Consider the following 27,500-nt stretch of genomic DNA (forward strand, 5'->3'; position numbering starts at 1 on the left):
TTTAAATGAAAAAAAAAAAAAAAAAAAAAAAAAAAGAAAAAGAAAAATTATGTTGTCTCGTAACATTATAACGGAATAATTGAAGAATATTATTTCACTTTTTTGTTAACTATATCTTTCTATATATATACGACGACATCCGGTTCTCCTTTTTTTTCTTTTCATTTTTTTTCCTCTATTTTGAAAGGACTTGAAAAAAGAGGGTTGTTTCGTATAATTCAATTTACATCTATGAATATTTAATCGGCTTAATGATTATTGAAACATATTGATTATTAATTCGAATGACTTAATATTTGCATACGTAGTTCCGAAGATAAATTTCAAGAATAATTTTATCGTAGAACCGGTTAATAAGATGGCTACTGTATTAGCAATTATGTATACGAGAAAAAATTCTTCACGAGTATTGTGGGCTATTCGTACGTAACAGAAGGAAAAAAGGAAAAAGAAAGAGAGAAAAAGAAAGAAAGAAAGAAAGAAAGAAAGAAAGAAAGAGAGAGAGAGAGAGAGAGAAAAGAAGAAAAATAAAAAAGAAAGAGAAACACGTAACTCTGGTAGGTAGATACGTTAGCAAGTATTTAGTAAAAATGTAAACGAGCAAATCGTGTCCCTTGGGAGTGAGAGAAAGAGAGAAAAAGAAAAAGAAAGAGATAGAGAGAGAAAAAGAAAGAAAGAGAGAGAAAAAGAGAGAGAGAGAGAGAGAGAGAGAGAGAGAAATACGAATATTCCGTCCGTCAGTTACAGATGTTTCACATGGCGTACGTCAACCACGTGCATGTTTCCCCCTTTTTTTCATTTCACCGGTAGATGATAGCCCGGCAAACAAGATGTAAACGGGCAATCGTCCGGTTTTTTTTACAGGCACTTTCGTTCCTTTGTAAAATACGAGAGAAAAGCCAATTGCGACGTCGAGCAAACACCGACAAACTTCTCGACAAGCTTACATTAATTTACGAAATCATGAAAATAATCATTTTAAATAAAATTATCTCTCAAAGTCGATTATAAAAATTCATATGAAATATATTTCGTATCAATCGTCGATCATCGATCTATTTATCATCCCTTTTTACTTTGTCCTATGTATAGAAATATCGTATGGCCTTCTACCCATCACCCCCAAAAACGAAAAGAAAAAAGAAATTAAATGATCATTATCGCTAATAAACACTTACCGGAATGATGGACGTTTTTTTTTTTATTTTCTGCCTGTCTGTCTCTTTCTCTTCCAACCACTCTTTCTCTCCCTCTTCCTCTCTCTCCCCTCTCTCTTTTTCTTCCTTTCTTGTTTTTCTTCTTTCTCTTTCTGAATATGCAATCAGCTACGATACGTCAACAGCGACCTATTTTCATCATATTATACTATATCAATACAACAGCGTAATAAGGTTAGGTTATATTAAATATAACTTATATTGCATACAATCTATTACATGACAATCATACCTTGGTAATAATAAAATTTTTTTATACGTCTTTCTAATGTAACAGTCAAAATTAATATGGCACCAATAACCGTTACACACATATATATAAATATATATATATGTGTGTGTGTGTATGTGTGTGTGTGTGTGTGTGTAATATATATATATAGATATATATATACTTACTTAATTATATATATATATATATATATATATATATATATAGATATATAGATATAAATATATATATACTTACATAAAAAAATATATTATATTTAAAGAATTGTCAAACGAACGAAAAGTATTTATGTAAATTGCGCTAAGTAAACGTCGTACATCGTCAAATATTCTCGCGAAAATAATAGTATCGTCATTATGGTACGTACGTAGAAAAAGAAATCGCTTTGATTCAATGAAAAATAATGCAATGAGAAAAATGACGAGAACTCTTCGATAATCTTTATAAAAGTAATTCACAAATAAACAAGATGGATGACTTTGATATTTCGATATTACAATCTTTTCATATGATCGATGAACTTAACGATTATTATATTGAAAAGTAATAAATACATTCTCTCTTAAACATACATTTACCTACCTTTAAAGTGAATATAAATTAATAAAATCTTCTAATTTCTTAAGTTAATCTTTCCCATCATCCGCGTTCACGCAACTCGCGAATAAGAAATTCAAACGAATGAATAATTAACGGATATAGATCTCAAGTGTAATTAGCTACATGTGCCGGTACAAACGAAGTGCCCTCTATGAAGTACCTTCTATAGTACAGTCGGTATTACAGATTCAATAATCTTTCTTATCAACGTAACATAAAATATTGTAAACAAAAAAAAGATAACATTTTTCATTATATTTTTATATTTATATAAAATTCTATCAAATATATGGCGATATATTTTCATTGGCCAATGTAATAATGTAATATTTCCTGTTACATTTTTGCGACTGTCGATAAATAAGCTATTCTCTATAAAACAGGAAACTACAAATTGATTTCATTGGTATACACTTTATTGGTATACCTCTGTAGAATAATCTTTGACATGAATAATAACAAATAACAAAAATTATTAAGCGTATTAGATAATAGATATTTAACTATAAGTATTTAAGTAAAATAGGTAAATAGTTAGATATTAGAAAATAAATATTTTGTTTTAATGATTTCATTAAAATACACAAATATTATATAAATATTTTAGCTTCTTTCAATTATGTCATTTATTATTACAAAACATAACTTATGCTTCTTAGAAATATACATTTTCCAAAGTCGCTTTATTTCCAATTTTTCATTATAGCCATTTACACAGATTTATAGAGATCGAAGAAAATTCATATGAAATTAATACTGACGAAGACCACCACGTCTGATAGCAGGTTGCATCATTCTATTAGGTGGTGTTATAGATATATCCAAATAATCACCTATAGTAAACCTATAATAATCACCTATAGTAATTATATTGTATATAAGATAAATATCAAAATTCTATTTATATCTTTGATATCTTACTGTAGTAACAAAGGATTACTATTAAACATACTATTAAAAATATTATATTACAATTATATATAATCAATTAGTCAATATACCCACCGTGCTTGTGCTAATGTTTTATTATCATCTGCTCCTTTTTGTCCTGAACATGTAACACCAATTTCTCTCATTCTATAACCAGAATTTCTTAATTCTGGAGTTACCAAAGAAAAATCAAAATATGTTCCTTTACTCCGTGCATCTGGATTTACTTCCTTAACGAGGCCTGTAATTTCTCGTAGAGTAGCATCCATCCTTCACAAGCAAATATAAAAAACAAACAGATTAATAAACATTTATAAATGACATATATTTTCATACAAGCTGGTTTTCATACAAGCATACAAATGATTTGGACAAATTAGAAATCTATTTCATTATGAATCAAAAACATACTTATCGCTTTAACTTTACCATGTATATATTTGCAATTCATTGGAAGGTACATTTCCTCTACTGTATTCCATAATATTGTGATGTCGTCCAGTATTACAGAAAACTCGTAGCAAGAGAGGGCATGTCTGAGAGAGAAAACGATATAACCTTAAAATCTCAAATTATTATCAATATTACAACGATCGATTATATTGTATAGATTGCGAAATTTATCAAAAATTATTAATGAAATATTCTTAAAAATCTGTTTATATACATATAAATATACATATATATACACACAACATATATATATATATAAATACATGTTCTCAATGATATATTTATTATTTACCTTTTCCCTATCTACTGGCTTTTCAGGAAGCTGCTTTTCATCGACAACCATAGACTCCAATGCCGATGTCATTTTTATCGAATAATTTTATAATCAGAAATGCTTAATGACAATTGTTAAAATGCAATAAAACGTTTCCTAAAAACGCGGCAACGAATAAATCGTAGTTCACTGAAGTTATCAAAGATGGCAGAAATGGCGCATTCAGTAAATTCTTGAGAACGAATCAAAGATCGTCTCGAATTTTCTCGAATGTCAAAGTGCCACGTGATTGGTCTTTTCAAACTATATTTTTTTAACAAGTCATTTGTTGATTTTCATTGATTATTTATACAGGATGTTAAAAAAAAAAAAAAAAAAAAAAAAGAAAAAGAGAGAATATTCAATATTTATACTAGCGTGCATAAAACATCCTATACCGAGTAAAAATGTTTTAGACATCGGTCGAAAGGTCAACCGTTTTTGAAACATAAACATTATAAAATAATATTAATGCAATATTAATAATATAATATTAATGTATATAATTTATAAAAGGTGAAGAAATAATTTAATATAAATTATTATTAGTATCGTATCGTGTTCGAACGTTTCAAGCAAAGTTTTACATTTTAAGAATCCACACTAGAAAGTATTATGTTAAAAAGATTATTTATTGCATTGCGGATGTATCCTTAAGTTGTCCCAGGACGGTAAAGAAGAAAAAAAAACAATAAATAAATAAACAACAGGAAAGACGTGTATCTTACAAACGAAAGAAAAATTGGCATCGATATGATCGGCACTATAGGTTAAGTATTTATTACATATATATACATATATATATAAATTATATAGGTTAATGTACTCTCTTAATCTAACAAATAAGATCATTAAATATCAAAGATCAAGCAATTAATAAGTTAGTTGAAAATAAAACTGTGATAAGGTAATAATATCTTTCTTGTTTTAAGTTTATATTAAGCATTCGTTTGGCTGAGAAAAGAAACGTCTTCGATATCGTGCTTTATCATTTATTAAGCGTTCATCATAGAGGGGTTTACGAGGGTTGTGTCTACTTTCTTCGAATAAAATTATCATAAAGAAACGCGAATGTATGATTTCAAGCGCATCATTAAACGTCACAGACCGCTCTCGGAGAATTTGTTTTATAAATTTTATCATACAATGGAAAAAAAAAAAAAAGAAAAGAAAGAAAGAAAAAATATTTGTTGTTTGTCCGATCATTACTTTCCTATGTACGTGTACTCTTCTTGCTTCATCGATATTAAAATATAATGTTAGAACAGAGAAAGATACATACACATACACACACAGAGACATATGTATGTATGTATATATATATATCTATATCAAGGCCTAAGTAAATGGCGCATACAATTTTATCTTTCAATTCTTTCTATTTTCTTTATAGGATGATTATATATTGGCGCGTTGGTACAATATGATTACAAAACGTACTTGTGAATCCTCACAAATTCTGTGATTAATTAAAACAACCGCGCGCGTTCTTTTACTGTCGGAAACAGTCGAAGAAAACCGAACATTGTCGAATCATTGCAGTCGACCAATATGCGTTGATCGGTTATCTTATTCTGAACTTTTAGTCTTATTGTTTTTAAAACGAACGACAACGCGTGTTATCAACTTTTCTTCATTTCTTTTCACCTTCTTCTTCTTCTCCTTCTCTATCTCTTCTACAATCTTCTTCTTCTTCTCCCTCTCCTCCTCCTCCTCCTCCTCGGGTAACTTATTAAACCGACTGTCAAAGCTGATGAAAACGTTTACGTGATACTACGTATTATATATATATATATATATATATATATATATATATATATAAGTAAATTTTTATCTGACGACGAGAAAAAAGTACATTTATAAATAGGTTATATGAGTAACTCAGTTGTCACAGGATATAATCTCATGAATAATTCCTATGTCGGTCGAAAAAATAGAAATTCTGATTTACAATCGTGCCGACGGTACCACGTTTTCTCTCTCTCTCTCTCTCTCTATCTTTCTTTCTCTGTCTCTCTTCTACTCATCTTCTCACATGCGTAGAGTAAAAAAAAAAAAAGAAGAAGATTGTGTGAATAAACAAATAGAATATCTTTTATGTTCTCAGCTAAAGTGAAATATAATATGAAAAGAGTTATATCAAATATTATTAAATTGTGTAGTTAAGAAATGCGTATGTTTTACATTCTAAAACCGCATTACTGTGATAAGATGTCTTTAATTAATCATTCGATGCTTTCCTGTAAACTTTCAAATAATAAGTATGTTCGTTCGTGAAATAAAGATAATTCATTCAAATTCAATGTTAGTCTATTAATGTGATGTTTAAAAAAAAAAGAAAAAAAGAAAGAAAGATAAAAAATGAAACTTAATTTGATATATATCTATATATATGATTAGTTCATCATTTTTATATTTAAATACTTAGAAATAACAGTGTGATATTATTATTCGTGAATATTTTGAAGACTATAATCTATAAGTTGGAATAATTTTATAGATTAAAAGGAAAGGTTTAAAAATGGTAAGCAAATTATCACACGAATTCAGAAGATACCAACGTAATCGTAATCAATTAAGGCACATTTTAGAAGAGACTCAACATGTGCTTGAAGCCATTAATTTAGAAAATTTTTTCCCTGGAGGTAAATATCAATTATACGTTTGTGTGTGTATGTATATATATGTGTGTGTGTGTGTGTGTATGTATTTCTTTTTTTATATTATATCTAATTTTCTATTAATGTTTCAGAAAATATCATTGAACAATTATTATCGCCATTAACTTTAAACAGAATTGTACATATTTTGGAAAATTCTCCAGCTATAGTTGTATTCGGTCAAGACAATAAATCTAAAGCAGCTTTAATAAATAATTTATTTTCTACTGAAGTATTACCAGCGTCTAATGGTTTATGGAGGTGGATCAAATTTAGTCATGGTCATACGAATCATGCCAATCTTACGTTGGGTCTTGAATATGAAGTTGTGGTAAAATTGCAAGCGAATGAAAAACCATGGAGCACAATTCCAATAGAAGATTTGACTAAATCCGGAAATGAAGATATTGTTTGTCCAACAGTGCTTGAAGTCAAACTCGATTCAAATATATTAAAAGATGGTGTTCAAATTTTTGTAGTCCCAAATAATGGAGCAGTTAAAATTCTTGCAAAGGGAACCCTTGGAATTTTACCAATATTTCTTTATGCCTTGGGCGATCAACCTTTATCGGAACAACAGCTAGAAGAATTAAGAGATCTGAAAGAAACATATCCTTATAATCCTGTATTATTTATATCGTCGCTTGTAAATATTTCATTAGATAGCATTAATGCAGGATTGACAGAATCGGAACAACATAGACTTCAAAGTACAATATCTCCATGTGATTCTAATCTATCTAAAGATAAAGATGATGTTGACTTTGATAAAATAAATTCTCTTGGATTAACATGGCTAGATCAATTAACTAATTTAGGATATCTTGGAATGGAAGAATCTGTTGAAGTTGATCAATTAACATGGTTAGTTGGTGGTCAATATGTTAGCTCTAGCAATATTATAAACTCATCCAAGAAAATGGATAGAATTTTATATTTTATTAAAGGTTGTCTTCAAAGTTATCTTGTTAATGCAAGTAATTATTTAAATGAAGTACATACAACCAGTTTACGTAAATTTATCTTAAGTGCTTTTGATATGGCACGTCAAATTCAGATTACTCCAAGGAGAATACAATATGCTCAACAAAAAGAAAATGAATTGTATGCTAATCTGATGAAAATTGTTAACGATAAACAAGAAGAATTAATGGAATTAATAGAAAATATCATTCAAGAAATGAAAAATGATATATATTTATCAAATGGAGATTCACAACAATATCAAAACTTTCCTTTTGATAATAATGAAAGAGCAGAATGGTCAGTGACAGTACAAGCAGCCACCTCAGAAGTGCAAAGATTTGTACTTGGACGTTTGCGTGAAAAAGTAGCAAAGCAATTGGTAAACTCTGTGAAATGTTTAAGAGAAACATTTATAGGCACTTTACAACGGTGCTTATTGAGTTTAGAAAGAAGTTATGATCATGAATCTTCTTTACTAGCTAGTGACGCTTTGAAACAAATACTTTCTGCAGCTTATAATGTAGAACTTCATAATTCTTCGCCGTCTCTTGTGCATTCTTTTCTAGAAAGATTACGGCAACTTTTTAAATCTCTTCCTTTGCCATGGACTCCTACTCCAACCTTGGATGAATCTTGGAGGAAAAAGGTTACTATTGACGTTTTAAATTCATTATCTGCAGCAAGATTATCAAAAACAATTTCAATGCAATTCAGAGATAAATTAAAATTGTCTCATGATGCATTTCAATCGGCCCTAAAGTCCCTTGAAAATCATTATTCTGGAAAGTTAGAAAGAACTGAGGAACAAAGGATAGCCATTAGAAAGTGTCATGCACCAAGATTAGCTAGATTAGCCTTAGAATCCACATCAATGACTGATGCTGTTCGTTTCGGTATACCGCATTATGGTAAAGAAATTGGTCGTGGTCAATATGGTGTAGTGTTTGCATGCGATGGTTGGGGAGGAGCTCCAGGACCTTGTGCAGTTAAATCTGTTATTCCACCTGATGAAAGACATTGGAACGATTTAGCAATGGAATTTTATTATACCAGATCAATACCAGATCATAAAAGAATTGTGAAATTAAGAGGTTCAGTTATAGATCAAACTTATGGAAGTGGATATGGATTAGGAACTGCAGTTCTATTAATTACAGACCGTTTAAGTAGAGATCTGTATTGTGGAATACGAGCTGGATTGTCATGGTTAGAACGTTTGCAAATTGCAATTGATGTCTTAGAAGGGATACGTTATCTTCATTCTCAAGGACTTGTTCATAGAGACATTAAATTGAATAATGTCCTCCTTGATACTGAAAATAGAGCAAAACTGACTGACCTTGGATTTTGTATCACCGAAGCTATGATGTCAGGAAGTATTGTAGGAACACCTGTTCATATGGCTCCAGAACTTCTATCTGGACATTATGATAGTAGCGTCGATGTATATGCTTTTGGCATTCTTTTCTGGCACATATGTGCTGGACATGTCAGAGTGCCATATACCTATGAACAGTTTCATAATAAAGAACAATTATGGACAAGCGTAAAGAAAGGTAAATATTATGATTTTATATTTTCTTATGTTTTTGTATTTTAAAGATCTTGAAATTTATCTATTTGTTTGAAAGGCATTAGACCAGAACGTCTGCCACATTTTGATGATGAGTGTTGGAAATTAATGGAACAATGTTGGGCTGGAGAACCTTCTAAACGGCCACTACTTGGAGCAATTCTTCCAGTGCTTGAATCTATTCAACAAAGAGCAGAAAGAGGCAAGTCCTTACAACAACTCAGCGAATTCAAGCTACAAGAAAATTCCACATCCGAATCAGAAAATCCTGCACTGGCACTAGCAGAACCTTATAATCAAAGGGGCGCCATTGTTAGTCCTCCTACTGTTAAACGTAGGAATTTTAGAACAGTAAAACCTCCTGTCTTTCACATGACAAATATTTTTCAAACAAGTTTTTGTTCAAATCTGTATGTGCAAATGCGGGAGTTTTAAATAATTTTAGTAGTTTGACCTGTTAGTTTATTTTAAAACTTGATGGTAGTTTCCCATTTAAATGCATGAGATGTACTTGAAAGATAATCCATTGTTTTTGCATTCATTAATTTTGATATTTCTATAAATAGTATTTTCTCGATACAGTATTAATCTGGCAAATATAATTAATAAATTTATTTATCATGTCAGATGCAAAATACATCTCTTTTATGTACCATTTTGTTTATTTAGCTTTATTATTATTATTCAATGATATTTTTTAAATTGACTGATTATCATAAACATCTCCTGCCTTTAAATATATTATTTACTATAATAAATGAATATCTGCTATAATAAATGAATATTGATATCGAGTAGAAAAAAGAAGCTCTCTTTCTCTCTCTCTTTCTCTTTTTGTAATGTATATTCGTTGTTGAAAAATAAATAAAGATTTTCCTATTTTGTATTAATATTTGTATACTATCATTTGGCCTTTTAATTATTCAATATATAAGATCACAAAATATACACGAACTATTTAAGTTTTAATGAATTTCATTAAAAATTTATAATATTCTGTATTAATTTCAGATAACTTATGATATATTATGTATTAATTTCAGATAAATTATGCAGAATCCAAGAGGTTGTATCAACGCAATGGAATTTAAAAAGTTAAAACTGTTAATACACTGAAAAGAAGATACTAGTTTATCATAAAATCAAATAAAATATTAAAGTTATACTTCAATAGTATGATTCTTAATAGTTTTATAAAATGTTGAAATAAATGAAGAAATCTGAAGGTATGTAAAACTAATTTTTCTTAATGTTATATAAAATAATATATAGGATAAAAATATTTTTAGATATAAATTAGAAACCTACAATATTGTAAATAAAAGATAGGTTATCTATTGTTATTTATTAAATAAAAAAAAAAATATTACTTCAATATATTTTAAAATTGATTTCAACAAAAGATAACATGTTACTTATATATTATAATTAACATTAAAGTAATTGTACGTTGATGATATAACATTTATATTACTTTTATATATAATTAAAGTATTCAAACTAATAAGTCGAGATTAATCTTTGCTTTCTCTAGATCATGCAAAAATTTATAAAATTCAGGGATACTCATCTCGATGAAGTGATCTTTTATTCTGTTACCTTCATCGAGACATAATTTTAGCTGCAGAAAAGATTTGCCAACTTTGTCCGAATCACTATTTGCTGCGGTTACTGAAAAAAATTAATATAATATTATAAAACAAATAATATAATATCAGTATTTATTATTTAAACATTTTACTAATTATACTAATTTCTGATAGCAAGCACTATTATTTAAAAACTATATTTTTTTATACTTCTTTCAAGTAACCTATATATATTAAATATAATTTTATATAAACATAACCAAAAATGCAATTAATCAATTAAGCATTAAAATGTTGTTGTTACATTTATAATGTCAATATTATATTATATTATATTATATTATATTATATTAACAGTTTTTATAAATTATTATCATCTTCTGTGTTTGAGGTTAGTTATTCTTACCACCGAATCTCCAAGACACATCAAGTATTTTACTGATAGTTTTTTCCATTTTCTGTAATAAATATTAATTTTTCTAACTTAATAGTTTTACACATATATAAATAGTCATTAAGGAACAAATAAAAATGGAACTTATTTATAAGAGACAAATTAGGAACAATTCACTATTCTTGGATCAGTATACGATGACATTCCAGACATATACTATTAACATAATAAATATAATTAATTACTAATTAAGAAAATAAATAATTAATAAATTAAATTCGAAGAGATAAATCGTCCTTTCAAAATAGTATCTCAAGTTCTAAAAATGTGACATTAAATATTATTTGTCACAATACATATATATATATATATATATATATATATATATATATATATATATATATATACACGCGCAACATAATCAGGTTAGTGTGGATTAAAGCAGATAGTTTAGTAGCTGTAAAACTCACACTTTTCAATTTCTTTTATTTATGTACACCTTTCATTGATGTGGTGACATGCGTTTCAATGATACGTATTAAATATAACGCGCACAAAGCTAATGCGCATTTATTTTACGATATAAATACATAAAGAATAATAAATATAATCGATACATGTAATAATTAACGACAAAAAAAACAAGGTTCTGTAAAATATTTTGTAAAAAATAATAATTTTAATAGAATACTCTATCTCTTATATATAAAATTTTCTTATCTCATTTTTTCTTATCATATATCATATTTTCCTTATCAAATATTATAAAGTATCTTTTATCTTCGACATGATCGGATTTTTAAGATAATAGTTATAGTCAAATGAATTGTCGAATTTGTGAAGCGTACGTAAAGCCCTTTAGTTAACTCCACCCATTTCAAAGTTAGCCTCGCCCTAAAAAAGTAGCCTCCCCCCCTGCCCAACAAAGTTAATCACTCTCCAAAAAAGTAGTCCCACCAATGAAGTTAGCCCTGCTCTTAAAAAAGTAGTCCTCCCTTACAAAGCTAGCCACATGCCCTCAAAGTTAAACACACCACCTGTCAGCTTAGTCCGGCTCCTCTATAAAGTTGGCCATGACCTTACAAAATTGACCCTGCCCCCTAACTGGTAAGACCAACTTTTTAGATAATTAATGCAGTCTCTTGTACGGTTATACCCATCCCTTTTAAAGTAGATTCCTTCGTTACTGACTGATGGCAAACAAATTCTATTATATTGTTATTCGGTAAGGTTAGAAATTGTTTTTTTTGAACGACATTTACTTTATCAACTGATGGTAAAAAAAATTCTTTTATACAAATTAATGCTTTAAAACAGAATTACAAAAACACTTAATCATTGAAATTGGACTCGATTGTTTCCAACATGTCGGTATATGGGGTGTCGATATATTTTGCTCTACATTCTTACTGGATTAATAAAGCAGTTATTTTCTCTATCCGATGTATTTGTGAAACTAGAATCTATTTCTTTTAATCGGTTTTAAAACTGGAATTTACTATAATGCCGGCATAAGGATAAAACAGAAATTTTCTTTTATCGATTGATAGAATACCAATCAAGTATTATCTTCAAGTCGATAAAGCAGGAATTCATTGTTACTGACCATTTACATGCTCGATACAATAGAATTCCATTATACCGACATTTTGTTGGATGAAACAGAAATCTAGTATTATCGACACATCTTATTGTTTCAGTATTTGTTACGTCAGTTACTGGTAACAGCGACAATAAAACTTCTGTGTTATTGAAAAGTATTTAATTATTCCAGCTTACTTGTATAAAAAAGAGAGCTGACATTTTTACTGATTGAAATATGAATGATACCTAATTCGAAATCTATCAAAGTCATTGAATTATTTGTTTTGCTTATTCTATATTTGCTTGCAACGTCTTAAACTTTAAATGTTCTTACATTTACAAGTAGAATTAAATTATTCAATATTAAAAGGGATGAAAGTTATTAGCTTTATAAAGTTGAAACAATTGTATGATTTTTAATTTAAACATTAAATTTGTACATCAAAATCATTCAAGAATTATATTTGGACTAGTCATCGTTGACGTAAACCATTATAAAACTAGGGGTGATGAAAAACTTTAAAAGGCTAATAGAATTAAATTACAATTTTAACGAAGTCCAATTTGTCTTGCTACGAATAATAGAAAGAAGCTTTTTCTAAATGAAAATGTATATACACATGTATATATACATGTATATATACACAAATGTATATATACATACATAAAAGATAACGTTCCGTATTATCGTATTTACTATTGCGAATGTGTAAAATAGTGTACGAGAATTCGAGACGTATATATGCGATTCTTTTCAAAGAAATAACATAAAAATACAATATTATATACTATTCGAAGTAACAATCGTTTAATTTACTTTTGTATTATAATACATTAAAGGATTATATATATGTATGTATATATATATTTATTTACAAAGTATGTATAAATATGTATACATATATATATATATATATATTTTAACATCCATTTACCTAATATTTTATAAAGTCGATGGAAAAATTAGAAAATGACTCTCATCTATCTCGTAGCATTGTTACTCTTAATTTGATTTATGCATATTCCGTTTTGTAGAACCATGGTAGTAGTCCGATCGGACGCCATTTCCTTCGAAATTGTCGATAGTAATTGAACGACGTTACGTGCGATTGAATTCGTAGTTCTAAACTCGAACTAATTACAATCTAATTTTATTACGATATCGATTGCCAATATATATATACGATACTAGGAACGACGCAAGGAAAGTACCATTGAAAATACATTTACATTTTCTTCTTTCTCAATAAAGCCCACGAAAAGAATTGAACATCATTAAAGAGGTTAGTTTTTCATGGCGCGATTTTGAATATCAAGTAACGCTTATCTACGTTTGATGTATTAATGAAAAAAACAAAAAGAAAAAGACGAAATAAGAAAAAAGGAGAAAGGAAAAAAGGTAGTTGAGAAAGGAGATATATATATACTTTCTTGAGAAGTTATATCTGACAAGACTTTTATTCTTATAAAGAAGAGAAACAAAAGAATAAAAAAATTTTTTAATAAATTTTATCTCTTTTCCCTTGTTTCTCTCTGTCTCTCTTTCTTTCTTTCTCTATTTTATAATCTCATTCTTTTGTAATAACAAATAAAAATTATAATTTTATATCGTCTTATATAAATATACTAAGTTTTAAAATTTATACGTTTAAAGTATCAGATCAGAATACCTGTCACATTTTGACGATGACTGTTGGAAATTATTGGAATAATATTAACGTGAGAAACATTCTAAATAGCCACTGCTTGGAGCAATTCTTTCATTGCTCGAATCTATTAGATAAAAAGTACGAAAAGTTCTTGTAACGACTCAGCAAACTCTAACTACAAGAAAATTCCACGGACAAATTAGAAAAACCTACACTAGCAAAAACTTATAATCAAAGAGGTGCTATTGTTCTTCACTTCTTTAACGTAGAACTTTTAGAATTGTTAAACCTGACTTGTTTCATAGGACAAATCCTGTTTAACAATTAAGTGTTTGTTCAAATCTGTTTGCGCAAATATAGAAGTTTTTAATAATTTTAGTAGTTTGACCTGTTAGTTTATTTTAAAATTTAATATAAGTTTCCTACTTAAATACATCAAATGTGCGTAGAAGATAATCCAGTGTTTCTACATTCACCTAATTTGATATTTCTATGAATAATATTTTCTCAATACAGTATTAATCTGCTAAATATATAAATTTATTTATCTTGTAAAGTGTATCTCTTTTATATACCATTTTGTTTATTTAGCTTTATTATTATTCAATGATATTTTTCAAATTGATTGATCATAAGAAACATCTCTTGTCGTTAAAAATGTTACTTTTCATCTGTTATAATAAATAAATAAATATTGATATTAGAAAGAAAAAATGGCAAGTTTCTCTGTAATGTATATTCATTGTTGAAAAATAAATAAAGATTTTATATTTTGTATTAATACTTATATTTTGTATTATTATTTGCATATTAATTATCTAATATACAAGAGCATAAAATTTTTTTAGACGGTCTGGTCCTATTCGATGTACAAGATGTCAGATAAATTATCATCGAAATCTGACCAGCTAATATACCTCAAGTCAACCGATATGTTGGTGGCCTGGTTTTTCAATTTCTGAAGACAGTGAAGTTAATGTGTGATCTTCTATCTGTCATGCCCAATTGACTATATATCAAAATTTGGAAATACATCAATAGAGAAGAAACTCTTCGCTATGAGCAAGATTGACAAATTTGTTTTGAAAAAGAGATGCTAATATTTTACCCATGCAGGAGTAAGAACAAAGAATCTATTCGAGTACCAAAAATAGTAGAGTTGTACATCTAAAAGAATAATAGGGGTTTGGCAGCTTCGCTATTATATAAGTTCCCTCATTCGATTCAAAATCTTTATCTTGTGACTCACATGACTTGCCTCCAGTCCTTACGCATAGATTTTTATATTCTGACATTATACCTGTGCTCTGCGTATTGCCTTTTCATATGACCAGCAAGTACTAATAGGGCATAATTCCATGTTTAAAAAATTATATACTCAGATCCATATTCACTGCAATATAATTTTTAATTGGTGGTCTGATCAAAGTTAGTAATATTAGATAGAAAAAAAAATGGCAAGTGCTGTAATATATATTCGTTGTTAAAAGATAAAGAAAAGTGTTTTATTTTGTATTAATATTTAATGTACTATTATCTAGCCTTCTCAATTATCCAATATACAAGATGAACAAATATATGCAATCTATTTAAATTTTAATGAACTTCATTAGAAATTTATAATATTCTGTATTGATTTCAGATAATAGATAATATAGTTTAGTTCGACATAATGAAAGTTCAAGTTACCAGGGCAAGATACCAGTTTGTCTTGCAATCAAATGTCAAAGAAATTGCAGAAGCGTTGACAATTTTTAATAATTTTTTTTAAGATATCGAAATGAATGGAGAGTCACTGAGGTTGTCCAAAATTAGTTTCTCTTAATGTCAAACATGACGGGGTAAAAAAAATTGATAAAAAGAAAAGTATAAAAAAATTGAAACGTTTGTAAACAGAAAACAAAAAAAAAAGAAAATTAAAAAGGAAAAAAAAATACGAGACAGATCGACGTAATAAACTTGTTTTTATTTTGCAATTTGATCTATCGTCAATGTTAATTAATATTGAAAAATAATATTTGTGCAATTTATTTTTATTAGTTTTAGATGAAATACATAGAGAGAATAGATAAGTGTATTCCCAGTGTAACTCTCTGATTGGTTGACCCCGCGTCTACTACGTTGATCAAATTCGATAATGATTTAATGCATAAATTCATAGACGATTTCCCCGGTTAACTTCCTTTAAATTAATCTCGCATAAATTGTGTCAGAGGTATGAAATAATAATGTTCACGATGAGGAAAATCGGTTAACTCGAAAGAATACAATTTGCTCGGTCTACCGATCAATTTACCGCATTAATTTTACGCCTCGTATCTCTATCGTTCGAATTATCAACCGTAATACAGTTGGACACTCCGAAGGGAATAAATGTAACATAATTACAAACAATTAATATTTACACGAGCTAAATATTCGAAATCCTAACTCTATTCGTATGTGATTACGCGAGAGGTCGTTGTAAACGAAGCATGTAAAGTAACTAGTTTAGCGATGTCATTGCCTTTGAAATCGTCGTTAACGAAAGCGAACGAAAGACGTTACAATTACGATAGAATTTGTGCTTTTGCAAACGTCGTACTAATTATTTTTTAATTCTTTTCTCTTCTCTTCTTTCTTTTTCCTTTTTTTTTTCTTTTTTATCACTACGTCGATCATCGAATATTAACAATGATATCGATCAGTTTTATTACGATTAAATAAAAATATCATCGATAAATACATTTATACTTTGTTCTTTCACGATAGGGTTAAGTCAAAGAAAGAGAAATAAGAAAAAAGAAATGAACATTGTTCGAGAGGTTACGGACTCTTTCATGGCGGGAACTTTAAACAACGGAGCTCAAGTAAGTAACGCTATTTTCGATAAATCTTTTGGAAGTTCCTCGTAAGTACGCTCGACGTAGAAACGAAGTAGGAGAAAGAAGAAAAGAAAAAAGGTAAAAATAAAAATAAAAAAGAAAAGAGAGAAAGAGAGAGAGAGAGAGAGGGGGGGAAAGAGAGAGATTGAAAGAGTGAGAAAGGGGAAGGGGAAAAAAGAAGAAAAAAAGGTAGCTAAAAGGACGAGGGTGTTTCGGAAACCGTTGGAAACTAATAAAACGCATACTGTTCCTCTGTGATAGCAGTTAACTGTATATGTATGTATGTATGTATGTACCCATGTATCTATGTATGTATGACCATTTATATATACGTGTATATATACGCTACGTTGTATTGGCGCCTAACCACAAGTGACTTATTGCCGTAGGAAGTAAATTTGCGAAGGAAAGGTTTGTTTCTTTGCCGTTAAGACGTTATAAATTAGAAAAGAGAGACCTGACAAGAGTATCGACTATAGTCTATTCGTGGTAAAGGTTAGTTAAGGGTTGATAAGAATCTTTAAAAGAGAGAGAGAGAGAGAGAGAGAGAGAGAGAGAGAGAGAGAGAGAGAGAGAGAGAGAGAGAGAGAAATTCTAACCTTCGATTCCCTTGCCATACATGCACACACACACATATATATATATATTTTTCTCCCTCATCTTCGTTCTACTTCGTACTTTTTTACTTTTAACACGACTTTTTCTTAATAAAAAGTATTAATTTTGATATAGCCCCATTAAAAAAAAAAAAAAAAAGAGAAGTTAAATAAATCGATCAAAACAATGGCGTTCTTTTATTCGAGTATAAAAAACGTTTAAGAACAATTCGATTATTTTTATCTTTCTATCATTGATTGATATACGACGTGTAGGTAGGTATATATATATATATATATATATATATATATATATATGACATACAATATATTATATATATGTAGCTATATATTGTTTTGTCTTTTTTAGAAAAATCCATCAGATAAGAATTTCATTCTCGAGAAGGGAAATAAGAAAAAGGGACAAGAAAAAATATTTATGAAATGACGCACTTGTTTTTTTTTTTTCCGTTCTCTCTCTCTCTCTCTCTCTCTCTCTCTCTCTCTTTCTCTCAAGCTCTTTCTCCATTTTTCTCTCCATTTTATAATTTTACTCTTTTGGATTCGAGTATGGTTGGTCCATAACGTAGATATTTTTTAAAAAGTGCGAATACTTTGTCTAGACGCGCTAAAGAGAGAGTGAGAGACAGAGAGACAGAGAGAGAGAGAGAGTGAGAGAGAGATTCGTCGGACATACCGTGCACGGGCCAGAGGCATAATAAATATAAATGTAGGTACATATCCGCGGCAAAGTGGAAATAATGCCCTTAAACGTAACCATTTTAAGAAAGCGTACCGGCGTTCCTTCCATAGGAGGTGTCACTACGATAAGAGATGAAAAATTGTATGCCCCTGAAATAAATACGTCCTGCTAGAATTTTCTTCGGTTGAAAGGAAAGAAGATAGACAACCTCAGAGATTTCTATCTCCTTCTCGTTCTCTCTCTCTCTCTGTCTCTCTCTCTCTCTCTCTTTCTCTCAACTCTCTTTATTCATGCGACAAAATGTAATTTCACTTTCGCCTTTCGTAAAGTGCCCCGACAAAAAGCAGAATGTGATACCTTTTAAATTCATAACTTTTTTATTTTTATTTTTTTTTATTTTTTTATTTTTTTAATATATATCTATATTATATATGAATATGTATCTCTGTGTGTGTGTGTGTGTGTGTGTGTATATTATATATATATATATATATATATATATATATATATATATATCGTAACTTCGATGACATCGATTTTCTTCGTGCTTCTCGACGAGACATAACAAACGATTTCTATGGAAATAACTATTTTATCGGAAACGATAACTCGTGCACTCGTCGACGTTCTCTATTTAAATATCGCGCCGTATTTCGATATCTCTCGTATATACCAGAGCGCGTGAATTTCATCAAAATTTGTCTCACTTTGTTTCTCTTTCTCTTTCTCTTTCTCTTTCTCTCTCTCTCTCTCTCTTTTTCTCATCCTCTTTTATCCTCTCTCTCTCTCTCTTTCTTTCTTTCTCTTTTGATCGAAGCAAAGTACCTTTTTACAGACGAGCTTATAAAGTTTCCGTCTTTGTAATTAAGTTGTTAAAAGTTATTTCGATTAAGTTTGCCCACCTTTAATCATATAAGTCATTTCCTTTTTCTATCACATTTCTTTTTTTCCCTTTTCCGTTTCTTTTCTTTCCATTTCTTTTTCTTTTTCTTTGTCTTTTCTTTTCTTTTCTTTTCTTTTACTTTCAATTTTAAACCGATTAACTACGAGGAACTTGCGTCTCTTGGCGAATAGTATTTAAGATGACGATATCGTATCAAGTACAAGTACATGATTTATACGTAACTTCGCAAATGAATGGAACAGAGATGAATGTCTGACCGAATAGAGAAAAGGTTTCTAGAACGTAGGTCTTCAAATCCCCGCGTAGAACCTAAGCCAATACCAGACTAGCATAGTAAGTACACCTAAAGAGCTACCTAACGAGCTATAACTTTTTCGTGCTAGTATGTACTTCCCTGAAAGTTACGAAAATGGGGCCGAACTTGCGGTTTAGACTTTACCACGGTTTTCTAATTTCGTAAGGCACAACGAACGTTTCGGTCGATTGCTATAACGTTTCCCTTCATCCTATGGTTTTTTCCTTTCTCTTTTTTTTTTTTTTTTTTACATCAAATCAAACGAATTTCGAAAAAATTCTACCGATAAGAAAATATTATCCTTTCTCTCTCTCTCTCTCTCTCTCTCTCTCTCTCTCTTTTTGTCTCTGTCTGTCTATCTTTTATTTCCTATTATTTAACTAATTTATATCCATCCACGTAGACCGATCTCGTATAATATATATATATATATATTTTTTTTTTTTTTTTTTTCCTACATATGAATTTAACAAACTCTTTCACATATACGATAAGAGAAAAAAACCATACGATGTTGGTATAATTAGGACAGAGAGTCATTAGGACGGACAAGTAACGGATAGAACATATGTATATATATATGTATATATATACATGTGTAGATACATATGTATGTATATACATACATATAAATCATAAGAGGAAGCAAAACTACGTCAGGTTTGAGCTGCTTTAGTAATAAGTTAACTAAGTTTCTACGCGCGTAGTTGCTAAAGGAGATTACCGTCGAGTTATTATAATTGCGATGCATAAATATCATCTTCCTTGTCTCACTCATTCATTCTTTCTTTCTTTCTTTCTTTCTTTCATTCTTTCTCTCTCTCTTTCTCTCTCTCTCTCTCTCTCTCTCTCTCTCTTTTTTCTTCTTTTTCTTTTCTTTTATCTTCTCTTGCGAATAATTTCGTATCGGCAACTCGTGCTGATACTCGAATAGCGTGATTTCATTTGAAATTCTTTCGATAATTAAAACTTGTTATTACTCGTTTCCAATTTTTAATATCCCTTCTGCTCTTCTATTCATTAATTCCCAGTAGATGCCCTTAAACCTTGCCTGGTGATTCAGAAATTAGGTCACCTTCTTATTCGAGTGCTTCGCGAGGAAATATCCGATAACTTTAAATCTTTCCTTGGGTTTGGCGACCGACCGTGTTCGAAGTTCACTTTTTTCCTTCTTGTTCTTCTTCTTCTTCCTTCTTTTACTTCTTATTTTTTTTCTTTTTTTTTTTTTTTTTTTTTTTCTTTTCTTTTCTTTCGTTAATTATTTTCTTTATTTTTTGTCCTACCTTTATTTATTTATTATTATTGTTATTATTTCTTCTTTTTTTTTTTTTTTTTGTTCATCCTCGATTCCGTTCTTGGTTTATCGAATTTTTATTTTTATACTAATACATCGGTATCTATGTGTGTTTATATAGATACCCGTTATTTCTAACCTTTCGTTAAGAACAAATAATGCGATAGGATGTGATAAAGTTTAAAGAAAAGGATTAAAGCTTTTCCCTGGGAACGTGCAAATTGTAAAACGTGGAAAGAAGTAAAAAAGAAAGAGAGAGAGAGAAAGAGAGAAAGAGAGAGAGAGAGAGAGAGAGAGAGAGAGAGAGAGAGAGAGAGAGAAAGTAATATGGTAAAGAAGAAAAGATAAAAGCAGGAAAATTTCTTGGCTACGTCGCCAGTAGTGGATGCCTCATTAAAGCGCTCGTGCTAGATTCAACGGATATAAACTTATTATCTTCGGTTACGAATCTCTACATCCTGAACGCGGATTTTAGCCATTGTTATGTACTAATGATTCAAGTGCATGATCGACGATATTGCGACTTATTAAAGAGTATCTCACTTTATCTATAAATAAATATATAATACATATATAGGTACTTATGTACATACAATCTGTTATATACATATAATTTTTCAGATAGTATATATATATATATATATATATATATATATATACTATCTGAAAAATCATCTCCTATTTCGTTCTATCTCGAAAATCAGCTTACAATATCCCGATAAGTTGTCCTCGTTAATTAAACTAAAGCCGCGTCGTGCTAAATTGGTCATTATCAGACCTACGAAGTTTTACGTAAGTCCTAACTATAGTTAGACTAATATTACTATATACTAAATACCTTCAGGTATATATATACCCTTAGGTATATACATATATATATATATATATATATATACACACACATAAACACATATGCAGATATAACACCGAGCAAAGACTTTATTACTACATAGAGGTCGACGATACAGATTTCAAACATTTAATAAAATACAACTTGTTATTCTTGAGCAGAAACTTTGAAACGCATTCTCTCGAAAATTATTGACTCGAAATTTGTAACAAAAGCAACGAAAAAAGTAATACCATTCTATGGAGAATAAAAAGTCCTTTCTAATGATATACATCATTTGATTCCTCCTGTCATTTAAAATTTTTATGGATGGTTGTCAACTCCCTTAAGGGAGTAGACTAAAGTGAGTGAATTTATGAGTAGGACCAGTCTTCCTTTTAAAAATAAAATTGACCCGTCTCGAGAATAGTTCGATAAAATCACTAGATTTTATAATAATCCTAGCGAATATTTTTCGCTTGGGGATATACATATATATATATATACACACACACACACGTATACACACGTATATATTTTTCCTCGTGTGTATGAGTTCAGAAAAAATAAAATAATAGTCTTATGTTCGCGAACAGATAGATCTAACAGTTTTGTTTTATTTACTTTTTTTTTTCCATACTTTTCTTTTTTATATGTTTACTTTCTAAACACATTTTTATATCTTTCTCCATGTTTTCCATCCTTGCTTTTGTTGTTTTTGCAATTGTTGTTGTTGTTATTGTTGTTGTTGTTGTTGTTGTTGTTGTTGTGTTCTCGTCGTCGTCGTTGTTGTTGTTGTAAGGAATATAGATAGATAGATAGAAGCGCATTCTCGCGTCGGATTTCGTGACCGTTTTTGAAGCGAATTTCGAGTTTTCGATGGATTAGGATTCCAGTAGGTTATATCGATTTTCCATTGAAATGGTTTGAGCTATCCGATTTATATCAGATTTATTCTATAGAGTAAATTGGTGTGAACGACGTGGTATCGAAAAAAGTACTGATATCTAACGAAAGGAATAACGAAAAAGAAAAGAAAAGAAAAGAAAAGAAGGGGGGCCCGGGGAGGAAAAAAAAAAAAGAAACGAGATAAAAGAGAAAAGAAATTTCTAATAGAAATTTATTGCGGGATGAAACATATTTATATAATTTTCAATCGTTAGATTCGGGAAAATCGATCCTATATTTTTCAACGTGATATACATACGTTCGTCATATTAGACAAATCTTCCATGTTGTATATTTGCGAATATAATTATCGATATAAATTTGAATCTATCTATATCGCGATTATTCTTTTGTGTTTACGATTAATGTTTATGGAAATGTGAATTTGTCAATTGGAATCGAGAGTATTGAAATTTTCTAAAACGCCATTTAATATATATAAATTTTACTGTCTATTTAACGAGTAGATCCAAAGGAAAAATTATTGATAATGGAATAAAAAGTAAAAAGAAGAAAAAAGAAAAAGGAAAAACAACAAAAAAACAAAAAAAAGAAAGGACAAAATGAAAGAAAACGTCGAAGCATTTTAAGGCATTAATCGTGGAAAATCTTCGTTTATAGGAAGGGGGGGGGAGAGGACAAAAAAAGAATGAAAAAAAAAAAAAGAAATAGACAACGAACAAAATCCCACCCCCTTTAATTTCGTCCGTTCCTCCGTTCCTCATTTTCTTCTTCTTCTTCTCCTCATTCACTTTTCTCGGGAGCCGCGAAGAAATGTTTTTTTGCTCGCCATTAGATGTCGATCGTGCGTGAAATAATTTTCTCAAGTATTCCGTGGCTTTCCCCTTCGATATTTTCTCTCAATGAAAAACTTAACTTTCCTTATATCCTACCTTCTTTCAACTTATCTATATACTTCTTTCTCTCTTTCTCTGATTCAGTCTTTTCTGTTTTCGCAAGTACATTTCAAGATGCATTAGACAGAAGAGGTACGTGATTTTAAAATATGATTTGTGTTATCATCGAATATGGATATATTATAGAGGATTGACATACATACATAGATGGATATCGACTAGTAACATTTACATATATATACATATATATGTGCTACGTGTTAATATATATATCTTCTCCTCTTCTCCGAACTTAGTCTTCCACCCTTTCCCTGCAATATACGTATATAATATTATCACAAGAATGTATTTATATGATTTCGAATAGGATTACTTACAAGTTTCGATAGTATATTCCCTAATATCATTCTCGTTTGTCACTAGCATTTATCGTATTTCATAAGTAACTACTAATCGATATTGGAACATTTCGATCTATATATATATATATATATATATATAGTATATATAATATATATATATATATATATATATATATATATATATATGTATTCGACAAACCAAATAAATTTTATAATCGAAAAGATCTCTACGATATTATTGATGTATTTTATTTGAAAGATCAGACGGTTTCTACTTAAAATGAAATATTCTTTAACGAGTTTTACCACTCTTAAAGGTAATATAAAAAATATATGGAGTAAATACTTAAAGTAATATATATATATATATATATATATATATATATATATATATGTAATTGTAGGTAGAGATAGGGAATCTCTTAATTCTTGACAAGTTCACTTTTTATTTAATCAAAGTGCATTCGATTCGTTCATCGTTTCTCGTCTACTACTATTATTATTCTCGTCTACTATTACTACTACTATTACGATTTACCGTACGATACATTTCAGCATCGATTGACTGCTCAAAGTGACGAGAAATGTTACGAGATCTCAACGGGGAATCAAATTTCTCAACTCTACAATACCATTGTACAAGATCATATAGTTAAGTGAATAGGTGTTACATGTCAATAGCTAAGTAACACCGAACTGTCTTGTCTTTTTTTATTACGAATTTATCACGAAAACTTTTTTATCTTCGGAAGTGTAAAAAAGAAAAAAAAAAAAGAAAGAAGAGATAAGCTAAGGCGAAATATTTAAGAAAATAAAGACTACGTGAGAGTGTTGTTTATTTTAAAAAACAACAACGATGACGACGACGATGATGATGATGATGATGATGATGATGATGATGAGAAATAAAAAGAAAAAGAACATTATCTATCTAACAAAATTTATGTAACAAAAAAGAGAATAAAAAAAAATTAGACGACTTGGGGAATTTGAAGGATTTAAAAGCATAAAGAGGACGCGAAAAAATAGGGGGAGGAGGGAAACAAACGAACAAAAACAAAAACAAAAACAAAAATAAAAATAAAAAAAAAAATAATAATAATAATAATAATAAATATAAGAAGTATGTAGAGATAAAGATATGAAAAAGATAAAGATAAAGATATGAAAGAACATAGTATTCGTAAAATTTAAAGCGGCTTCTATGTTTTTAAATAAAATAAGAAGAACATCATACAAACATATTTAATTCCTTCCATATTTAATTTCGTACTCCTTTGCTCTTCCAATATCTCTCTTTATGATTTTCTTTGATAGTGCATACGCGTTTTCACGTATTTACTCTCTCTTCCTCCCCCCCCCTCTGTCTCTCTCTCTCTCTCTCTATAAAATTCTTTTTTTCTTTTCTTCTCACGAGTGCTGCATCTTCCTCTGTTATCGGTCACAGCATTCTTTGTGCATAAAGTATACGCATACATCCGAGCTTGATATTTACTTGTATAGGGCGATTGAGTGTACTCGAATGCATATATATATATATATATATATATATATATATATGCACACACACACACACACACACATACACTGAAGATCCCTGCAAACTGGGTGGGGCGGTCGCGCCTGCGTCACGTATCTACCACCGAGAGATATAACCAGGAGCGTGTGTCTCTTGGGTTATCCTTAAAATATCCTGCCTATCCCCATTAGCACGAAATTCGAATCGCCGCTGAGGAAAGCTCGTCATTAATCTTTGCTTCCTCCCTCGTTTCTCATAGCATTTCTCTCTCTCTCTCTCTCTCTCTCTCTCTCTCGTGTCGTTTATGTATGTTCCCTGCGTAGTCTTCCTTTTCACACGTTACCGTCATTCCATATCCACTAGACAAGCCAATGATCGTCCTTCGTCCTGAAAAGTCACCATTTCACAGACCAGTCTCGTCCACTTTCTTTCTTTTACTTTTTCCTTTCTTTCTTTCCTTCCTTCCTTCATTCCTTCTATCTTTCTTTCTTTCTTTCTTTCTTTCTTTCTACGCTCATCGAGCTTTATCTCGTTCTTCGACTATTCGACCTACCAGGAAAGGCGACGAAAGAGCAGTCTCGAGAGGGAAAAATGGAAGAAACGAGTTTCGGAAGAGAGCTGAATTCGAAGCTAAAGAGAAAGAGTAAGATATATATATATATATATATTTAGAGAGAGAAAGAGAGAGAAAGAAGGGACCGAAGGTTGGTTGGTGGAAATGAAAGGTAGGGTACCGAGAGAGAGAGAGAGAGAGAGAGAGAGAGAGAGAGAGAGAGAGAGCTCGTGTACGACCTGAAACACGGGCCAGTAATTTCAGGAAATTTAACGCGCTTTGTCGCGGGTAATTGCAGGCAACTCTGCCCTACCTGTACGAGACTTTTTTTTCACTTTCTTTATTCGTACTACCGTATCCTTCCATCGCTCTCTTTCTCGCTCTTTCTATCTCTCTCTTTTTCTCTCTCTATTTCTCGCTCACTCTTTCTTTTTTTCGTATAACGTCAAAAAGAGAGGATAAAACGAATGAAAGAGTAAAATATATGTATATATAGTACCTGCGGCTGAATTGCGTCGATATAGTGAAATTCGACTTTTCTCGAATAGTAACATTGGGCGAATTTGAAACAGTCGGTATTACTTCTGGAATCTAGTAAAGAAGGAACGTGAAACGGCTAAATCTCGCGTCGTTCCTAAATCTTTCATGGAAAAAGCTGTGGGATAAGCCGGTAGCCGATGTTCTCTTTCTGTCTCTCTTTCTCTCTTTCTCTCTCATTCTACGAGGAAAAGTTGAAAGAACAAGCGTACTTCGTTTTCGCGCTTTTCTTTTTCTCCCTTCCCTTTTTTTTTTTTTCTATTCCTTTTTTCGAATCCAAAAGCTTCTTTTCTGATACCAGACTGTCGTCAACATCATAAGAAAATTGTCTCTTAAGGTTAGCTATGTATGTACCTAAAGAGTTCTGATGTTCTGAATCGTTGCCGGATGAAATGAAAAAAAAAATTAGAAAAAGGATAGGGAGAAATAAAAGATGAAGATGCAAGTTAGAGGAACGTTAATTATATAAATAACGTGTATATATATATGTATATATATATATATATATATATATATATATATATATAATATATAGGACGTGACTTTTTACCTATTGCTTTTGTATACAAAATTATTTTTCAAAGAAAATTTTGTACATGCCGTTCAAAGAAGCGAGTAATAACGACACAAGGAAAGAAAATTTTCCGCCAAGCTTTACTTTTCCCCAATGACTTTTTTTTACATATTTTACGTAAGCAATCGAGACACCCGAGCAGTTTTTATTTAAAGATCTCTATTTATACGTACACTTAACATTAACATATAATATTAAAAGTGTAAGAAGAATTTCTCAAAAAAAAAGTCATTTGAAAAGACTTGTATCACGTAAAAGACGCTGAAGAAATGTGTATATATATATATATATATTTTTTTTTTTCCCTTATTAAATTTAATTTACTTATTAAATTGACTTAGATGTTTTACAAACGCCCATATATAAAATTGTTATCGTATTATTATGTATATATATATATATATATGTGGGAGAGAGAGAAAGAGAGAGAAAGAGAGAATAAAATACATAAAATATTTGATTTTGATGTTATATTAAAAAATTAATAATTATCTATTATGGCTAA

At 29.9% G+C, this 27,500-nt stretch overlaps 3 protein-coding genes and 1 long non-coding RNA gene across 9 annotated transcripts in view; 2 read left to right on the forward strand and 2 right to left on the reverse strand.

Moving 5' to 3' along the window:
* Positions 1-2,588: 2,588 nt before the first annotated feature.
* Bin1 (histone deacetylase complex subunit SAP18) lies at positions 2,589-3,887 on the reverse strand. Its single transcript, XM_035863122.2, has 4 exons — positions 3,725-3,887; positions 3,409-3,515; positions 3,055-3,249; positions 2,589-2,893 (listed from the first exon to the last, which is right to left on the reverse strand). Exons 1-4 carry the CDS (start codon positions 3,794-3,796, stop codon positions 2,800-2,802), a joined length of 468 nt encoding a protein of 155 aa, XP_035719015.1. The 5' UTR covers positions 3,797-3,887; the 3' UTR covers positions 2,589-2,799.
* Positions 3,888-4,324: 437 nt separating this feature from the next.
* On the forward strand, positions 4,325-10,752 carry Ripk5 (receptor interacting protein kinase 5). Of its 4 annotated transcripts, XR_014982347.1 has the most exons (6): positions 5,571-6,006; positions 6,246-6,390; positions 6,498-8,927; positions 9,003-9,146; positions 9,988-10,170; positions 10,479-10,752. XR_014982347.1 is itself a non-coding variant. In XM_035863335.2 (4 exons), exons 2-4 carry the CDS (start codon positions 6,267-6,269, stop codon positions 9,377-9,379), a joined length of 2,931 nt encoding a protein of 976 aa, XP_035719228.1. In that variant the 5' UTR covers positions 4,325-4,514; positions 6,246-6,266; the 3' UTR covers positions 9,380-9,834. The 4 variants fall into 4 exon arrangements, 3 of the variants coding, with proteins under 3 accessions (XP_035719228.1, XP_035719226.1, XP_035719227.1); XM_035863335.2 differs by lacking the exons at positions 5,571-6,006; positions 9,988-10,170; positions 10,479-10,752 and adding an exon at positions 4,325-4,514 and having other exon boundaries at positions 9,003-9,834; XM_035863333.2 differs by lacking the exons at positions 9,988-10,170; positions 10,479-10,752 and having other exon boundaries at positions 5,572-6,006; positions 9,003-9,834.
* Positions 10,305-11,913, reverse strand: LOC118440390 (COMM domain-containing protein 7). Of its 3 annotated transcripts, none has more exons than XM_035863341.2 (3): positions 11,398-11,913; positions 10,940-10,991; positions 10,305-10,615 (listed from the first exon to the last, which is right to left on the reverse strand). In XM_035863341.2, exons 2-3 carry the CDS (start codon positions 10,986-10,988, stop codon positions 10,440-10,442), a joined length of 225 nt encoding a protein of 74 aa, XP_035719234.1. In that variant the 5' UTR covers positions 10,989-10,991; positions 11,398-11,913; the 3' UTR covers positions 10,305-10,439. The 3 variants fall into 3 exon arrangements, with proteins under 3 accessions (XP_035719234.1, XP_035719240.1, XP_035719239.1); XM_035863347.2 differs by lacking the exon at positions 11,398-11,913 and adding an exon at positions 11,173-11,191; XM_035863346.2 differs by lacking the exon at positions 11,398-11,913 and having other exon boundaries at positions 10,940-11,163.
* Positions 11,914-13,564: 1,651 nt separating this feature from the next.
* LOC146872900 (uncharacterized) overlaps positions 13,565-27,500 on the forward strand; it is a 28,524-nt gene continuing 14,588 nt past the window's right edge. The window contains exons 1-2 of the long non-coding RNA XR_014982333.1: positions 13,565-13,794; positions 15,009-17,009. This is a non-coding gene — a long non-coding RNA (uncharacterized LOC146872900). The remainder of the gene's footprint in view (positions 13,795-15,008; positions 17,010-27,500) is intronic.

This window comes from Vespa mandarinia, chromosome 7, assembly GCF_050613455.1.
Source record: "Vespa mandarinia isolate Hongniang chromosome 7, ASM5061345v1, whole genome shotgun sequence".
NCBI lineage: Eukaryota > Metazoa > Arthropoda > Insecta > Hymenoptera > Vespidae > Vespa > Vespa mandarinia.

What these genes read in the sequence shown, in the direction of transcription:
- LOC118440390 (XM_035863341.2), bottom strand. Translation starts at nt 10,988, where the DNA reads ATGGAAAAAACTATCAGTAAAATACTTGATGTGTCTTGGAGATTCGGT. An exon ending in TGTGTCTTGGAGATTCGGTG is followed by an intron (nt 10,616 to 10,939) that starts GTAAGAATAACT and finishes AATTTTTTTCAG; the next exon opens with TAACCGCAGCAAATAGTGAT.
- Bin1 (XM_035863122.2), bottom strand. Translation starts at nt 3,796, where the DNA reads ATGACATCGGCATTGGAGTCTATGGTTGTCGATGAAAAGCAGCTTCCT. An exon ending in AGCCAGTAGATAGGGAAAAG is followed by an intron (nt 3,516 to 3,724) that starts GTAAATAATAAA and finishes TTTCTCTCTCAG; the next exon opens with ACATGCCCTCTCTTGCTACG. An exon ending in GAATTGCAAATATATACATG is followed by an intron (nt 3,250 to 3,408) that starts GTAAAGTTAAAG and finishes TTGCTTGTGAAG; the next exon opens with GATGGATGCTACTCTACGAG.
- Ripk5 (XM_035863335.2), top strand. Translation starts at nt 6,267, where the DNA reads ATGGTAAGCAAATTATCACACGAATTCAGAAGATACCAACGTAATCGT. An exon ending in AGAAAATTTTTTCCCTGGAG is followed by an intron (nt 6,391 to 6,497) that starts GTAAATATCAAT and finishes TTAATGTTTCAG; the next exon opens with AAAATATCATTGAACAATTA. An exon ending in ATGGACAAGCGTAAAGAAAG is followed by an intron (nt 8,928 to 9,002) that starts GTAAATATTATG and finishes TTTGTTTGAAAG; the next exon opens with GCATTAGACCAGAACGTCTG.